The following is a 7014-nucleotide window of genomic DNA, read 5'->3' as shown; positions in this document are numbered from 1 at the left end:
ATGAGTACATCCCTCACATGTTTTTTTTTTTTTATATATTTTCATGTGACAACACTGAAGAAATTACACTTTGCTACAATGTAAAGTAGTGAGTGTACAGCCTGTATAACAGTGTAAATTTGCTGTTATGTCTAAACCATTGGCAACAAAAGTGAGTACACCCCTAAGTGGAAATGTCCAAATTGGGCCCAATTAGCCATTTTCCCTCCTAGTGTCATGTGACTTGTTAGTGTTACAAGGTCTCAGGTGTGAATAGGGAGCAGGTGTGTTAAATTTGGTGTTATCACTCTCACACTCTCTCATACTGGTCACTGGAAGTTCAACATGGCACCTCATGGCAAAGAACCCTCTGAAGATCTGAAAAAAGAATTGTTGCCCTACATAAAGATGGCCTAGGCTATAAGAAGATTGCCAAGACCCTGAAACTGAGCTGCAGCACGGTGGGTAAGATCATACAGCAGTTTCACAGGACAGGTTCCACTCAGAACAGGCCTCACCATTGTCGACCAAAGAAGTTGAGTGCACATGCTCAGCATCATATCCAGAGGTTGTCTTTGGGAAATAAACATATGAGTGCTGCCGGCATTGCTGCAGAGGTTGAAGGGGTAGGGGTCAGCCTGTAAGTGCTCAGACCATATGCCGCACACTGCATCAAATTGGTCTGCATGGCTGTCGTCCCAGAAGAAAGCCTCTTCTAAAGATGATGCACAAGAAAGCCTGCAAACAGTTTGCTGAAGACAAGCAGACTAAGGACATGGATTACTGGAACCATGTTCTGTGGTCCGATGAGACCAGGATAAACTTGTTTGGTTCAGATGGTGTCATGCGTGTGTGTCGGCAACCAGGTGAGGAGTACAAAGACAAGAATGTCTGGTCAAACATGGTGGTGGGAGTGTCATGGTCTGGGCCTGCATGAGTGCTGCCAGCACTGGGCAGCTACAGTTCATTGAGGGAACCATAAATGCCAACATGTACTGTGACATAATGAAGCAGAGCATTATCCCCTCCCTTCGGAGGCTGGGCCGCAGGGCAGTATTGCAACATGATAACGACCCCAAACACACCTCCAAGATGACCACTGCCTTGCTAAAGAAGCTGAGGGTAAAGGTGATGAACTGGCCAAGCATGTCTCCAGACCTAAACCCTATTGAGGATTTGTTGGGCATCCTCAAACAGAAAGTGGGGGAGCACAAGGTCTCTAACATCCACCAGCTCCGTGATGTCATCATGGAGGAGTGGAAGAGGACTCCAGTGGCAACCTGTGAAGCTCTGGTGAACTCCATGCGCAAGAGGGTTAAATATTGACACTACTTTACATTAAAGCAAAGTGTCATTTCTCCAGTGTTGTCACATGAAAAGATATAATAAAATATTTACAAAAATGTGAGGGGTGTGCTCACTTTTGTTAGATACTGTATGTATTTATGTGTTTAGATGTGAATATATGTCTGTAAATACATATATACATATAAAAAAACATAAATACATATGTACACAAATATATATATATATACACATACATACATACATATACATCTTTAGACATGTATATGTATGTATCTCAATGTTACATACATTGCTCACGCGCAAACGTTTGCACTCTACTCATAATCTGGCCCTATGTATTTACAGTGACAATTTTTATCTTTGGAAGGTTGTGGTGAAATTATTATGATTTCCATTTAACTTGTTGTTTGTACATATTTTAAAACAATGCGTGATCTTAATTTGCAGGCATGTTATACCTTGTAAAATGATTCTACCACATTTAAATTGATATTTTAAATAGTTTGTTAAAAATCTCAATGTCAAATGCGTTTTTTGCCCTAGTACTCTCTCAATACAGCTAACATTTAATCTGTCTCATGAATATTATATTACCACTTCTTCACAAAACTTGGGGCTTAATCTGAACATGTTGTATACCATTTTTCTACTTGAAACAGAAAGGACACCAAACAAACAGCCATGTCCTCCTCATAAATTATTGCAAGCATAAAACAGTATGGTTCAATACATCATTTACAAAAGTTATTTACAGTTCTGCAAAAAGCCACGTTAAATAAAGCTAAACAAGCTTGGTCTGTGTCAATTATATAATATAGCTCATAAAGTAAGCATGATAAGCCATTTCTAACTTGTAAATTGTCCACATGTACATATGTTACTGTTTTGTTAAGGTTCTTTAAAACATATAAACATCATGTCCATTCCATGCATGTGGTTTTGGATACAGATTACTAAAATGGTTAGTTTAGTTGCATTTTTTTATAAAATGCTATAAAAATAACTGTTGAATTGCACTAAAATAAAGTATACGATTCTTGCTTACTTTTTAGTATAATCTCCTGTAAATCTGTATTTATGTGACCCTTATCTTATGGGGCCCATTTAAAACCCCTCGGGCAGACATCTTCTCCCCTGCCTGCATGGTTTTGCGGGTAGCAGGCAGCAATACACTGCCTGCATTTATCATTGCACGCTGCTGCTTGTGCAATGCTGCCCCATGTAATTGGCCTGTGCGAGCAGGGGCCGTCAATTACCCCGGTCGGAGAAGTCCGGGGGGTTTGTGGAATGCCACTTCATATTTGGCTTATCAAGTTAGGAAGCAGCGGTCTAATGCTCTAATACATTTGCAGCTTCTTAAATGAAGCCCTGTATATAAACTTTGCATAATAGCTTACATTTAGTCACTATCTATCAACTTATATTCGTTATCTTCTTAATATTTGTTATAGTTGTATCATGTACTTGCTACATACAGATTTTATATGTTTAGGGTCCCCTTGAATCTTATTGTATCAATAAGTAATTATGTACTCACTGAATACAAAGAATAATGCATAGTGCCACTTATTCCACTGTTAAGTGCTGCAAAATCTGTTGGTGTGTTACAAATAAAATATATAAACAATTGTAATTCTTTACACCGCAGTATTTGTTAGAAACTATTAAATTTATCATTATCACTAGCTCAATAATATTTTGACATCATTTTAGATTATCTTGCTGTACAGTTTCTCACTTATTTAAATGGAAAATATTAAGAGATTAAGAAAATATGTACAATGTGAAGCATCACGGCAGCTACTTATTGATATTAATAATTATTATAACAAAATTATTTTAGGTTTTTCTAGGATAGTGTTTTCCCTATTTAGAAACAATTTAGTAATGCAGTTGCATGCCTCTCAAAATGCAGCAAGCAAATAGGTAGCAGAAATCCTTATTTATTAACAATTCAAATCAGTATTTCAGGATGCTTAATAATGAAATGGAAAAACATCACATTTGCATCTCACCTGAATTGGTTTGGGAGAATAATTTGAATCAGAAGTGGACCCTGTTTCATTAACCATCTCTTTCAGCTGGGGGAAATTTAGTGGCTTCATAAAGGTAAAATCATTGTTTTCTGATGCTGTAGGAAAACAGGCCTGGTAACATTGTCCTTGAGGTTCTGTAGGTGCCATTCTCACTTCCATGTATTTTAAGGTTCCATCTGTGTTCAGGAAAAGTGTTGGCTGATACTCTCCTGCATACTGTTTGTGTTGGGATTTGTTAGAAAAACAAGACCCACAACTGTTGTCATAATTGTCCCTTTTTAAGCATCTCACAAGCAATATTACAAAAGTTACAAGTGAAACCAAACTGATTGCCACCAGTGAGATAATTAAATATAAAGTTATGTCTGGTGTAGGTTTAGAATTAGTATGGAAATCCTGGGATTTTGGTCTTTCATTTACTAAATTGTCTATTATATTTACATGTATAGTTACTGTAGTTGACAAGGATGGATCTCCATGGTCAGTGACTAAAACAACAAGTTTTTGTTCATTATTATCAGCCTCATGGATATCACGTACAGTTTTAATTTCTCCTGTGTATCCTGAAATCTCAAATAAATTGTTATTGGTAGACTCAATGAGCTTATATGCAATCCAGGCATTGTGACCTGAATCCTGATCCACTGCAGACACTTTTGTGACCAAATAACCTACAGATGCTGATTTTGGAATACTTTCCTGTGCAATGAGCTCACTTGAATATTGTGGATATAATATAGAGGGAGCGTTATCATTTGCATCCATGATGAATATGAAGACTGAAACATTAGACAATAACTTGGGGAATCCAGCATCTTCAGCTCTTGCTGTGATTTGTAAAACCTGAATCTGCTCATAGTCAAAAGCACGCTGTGCATAAATATTACCATTTTGAGAGTTAATGTACACAAAAGAAGATACAGCTGAACCATCTATTTGGCTTTCAACTATAGAGTAAGACACATCTGAGTTAGCGCCCTCATCTGGATCAGTAGCAGAAACAGTGCACAACAAACTGCCAGGTCCATTGTTTTCTTTGATGAAGGCATTATAAACTGGCTGGAGAAATGTTGGATGATTATCATTAACATCAGAAATATTTAGAATAATCACAGTATAATTAAATAAAGTTGGAGAACCTAAATCAGATGCAGTAAGCTTAATAGTATATTGAGAGATCTTTTCTCTGTCCAGATATCCACTAGTGACTAATGAATATCGGTTCTTAAAGGATTGGCATTTAAAAGGTACATTTGGTGATACATCTAACTTTACCTCTCCATTTAGCGCTGAATCTTTATCTCTGACACTGATAAAGCCAACAACAGTTCCCAGTGGTGCATTTTCTGGTACTTCGTTTTTCTTGGAGGTAAAAATAATTTCTGGAGTATTATCATTTACATCTTGTACTTCAATCTGGATAAGGCAATGTCCCTCTAATTTAGGGACTCCTTTGTCTGTTGCTCTGACAGTTAATTCATAAAATCGAGATTTTTCAAAATCTATATTCCCTTTCACAAATATTTCTCCTGTTAGTGGATTTAAATGAAATATTTCTGTTGCTGCATTTAATCTTTGTTGAACAAAGGAATATTGAACTTCCCCATTGGAGCCTTCATCTAAATCTGTAGCATTAAGTTTTATTATAACTGTGTTTAATGGGAGGTTCTCCAATAAACTGATTTTATATATTGATTGATTAAACACTGGTGCGTTGTCATTAATGTCTTGAACTATAACAGTAACCTCACAAGATCCTGTTAGAGGGTTTTCTCCTCCATCAGTAGCAGTAAGTATAAGTTTGTATTCATTTTTTTCTTCCCTGTCTAGAATTTTTTCTAGCACTAATTCAGGAATTAGTGTTCCATCATTACTATTCTTTACAGACAGAGAAAAATAGGGGTTTGGATTTAATATGTACTGAGTAACACTATTAGTTCCTATATCTTGGTCCTCTGCTGTCTCTAAATGGAATATTTTTCCAGGACTAGCAAATAATTCTAAAATTGTAATAATTTGATTATTGTTTAAAAATACAGGAGAATTATCATTTATATCCAAAATTTCAATTTCTATACTGAACAATTCCAATGGATCCTCAGCTACTATTTCTAAATACAGTAAACAGCTTGAGATGGATCCACACAGATTTTCTCTATCAATCCTCTCTTTTACAGTCAAAGCTCCACTTTCCACAGTGAAAAATCTGCTGTTCCCTTCAGATCCCAGATTTAGCTGTCTTTTATTAATATCTGCCTGGTTTATTCCCAGATCCTGAGCTACATTCCCTATTAATGTGCCTGGTTCTGACTCCTCGACAATAGAATAGCGAAGCTGCCCAGAGACCCAGCCCCAGCTACAAAGAAAGAATAATATTACTTGCCATTTCCAAGTATTTATAGAGCTTCTCATGTCCATATCTTGAGATGTTAGGAAATATAGATCCTTTTATAATCCCATGAGTATGCAGTTTAGGTTTTAATCCTTTTTTCCATGTATTTAAAACATCCATAGAATTGCAGCAAAACAACAGCTCTCCTTTGTGTGTCAGTGAAAAAATGGGAGGGTAATTGTATGAGTTAGGAGGAGGAGAGTAGATGGTAATGTCATGAACAGATCTACTGGTGTAGCTAAAAAAATGATTGGATGACAGGCTCGCCCTCTCCTGGCCAATAATGTTAACTTCATTTTTAATGAAGACTAACAAGCAGAAATGTCAAAAATACAACCGTGTGTGATGATTGTCAGTTTATGGATTGTGTTTCAGATAAAAGTAAGGATAATAACATTTAATAGCCATGTTTTTAAATTTTTATTCTACAAATAAAATACAGAAAGCTGTAAATTAGTCTATATTATTACAAGATTATGTAGAATTCAGCATATAGCAACTGATTTAATAATGTTTCATATTGAATGTAATGTATAAATGTATTTTAAAACTATTTTTATAGTTGTCATTTTTAATTTGTAGTTTACTGATAGATTTTGCTTCTTTTTTAAATACATCTGTACTTTAAAAAAATACGTTTACATGCCTACTGTGAGTATTTAACAAAATTATAAGAAAGACATAGCAATGACATAGCAATGAATATGTTATCTATAATTTATTCAGTATTGTTTTGTAGGTTACACGCCTCACTACTGTAATGAAACAAAAAATGGACGAATGCACTACTAAAATATATCTCATATATAAACACATTTTAACACATAAATATATATGTATATAAGTATATACATATATATTTACAGGGAATGCACAGTTCCCATAGACTGCAATACAAGTCACTTTTCAGTACTGTTTTTTTCCTAACGCCCCACTCCCGCCCCAAAATACTGCCTAGTGCAATTATTTTATTAATAAATAAAGATGCTGCTAACTTTATTTTTTATTAAATATACACTTCACTTTATTTTGGGGGCATTTGGGGCACATTTCTAAAATTAACCAGAGATCTCCTCTCTGGTTAATTTTATAAGTGCTAATTGCTGCCATGAGCTCGCAGTAGCAATAACCAGCCACTTGTAATGGCTGGTTAATTATCACGAGCCTGCAAATGGGCAAATTTGCCCATTAGCTGGCACACCATAATTTAGCGCTCCACTTGTAATCTAGCCCTAAAGTGGCATGAAGCCCAATTTTTTATCACATGATTCAGATAGAACAATGTTTTACCCCTTAACG

At 35.7% G+C, this 7014-nt stretch overlaps 1 protein-coding gene across 1 annotated transcript; it reads right to left on the bottom strand.

The window, feature by feature from the left end:
* Positions 1–3308: 3308 nt before the first annotated feature.
* On the bottom strand, positions 3309–6002 carry LOC128663988 (protocadherin gamma-C5-like). The gene is given in 2 exon segments (XM_053718610.1): positions 3309–3498; positions 3501–6002. Coding segments are annotated over 2 exon segments (2337 nt in total). The 5' UTR covers positions 5742–6002; the 3' UTR covers positions 3309–3402.
* Between the last annotated feature and the right edge of the window lie 1012 nt (positions 6003–7014).

This window comes from Bombina bombina, chromosome 6 (assembly GCF_027579735.1).
Source record: "Bombina bombina isolate aBomBom1 chromosome 6, aBomBom1.pri, whole genome shotgun sequence".
Lineage (NCBI taxonomy): Eukaryota > Metazoa > Chordata > Amphibia > Anura > Bombinatoridae > Bombina > Bombina bombina.
Note: the sequence above shows the minus strand (reverse complement) of the source record. Positions and strands in the feature narration are given on the sequence as shown.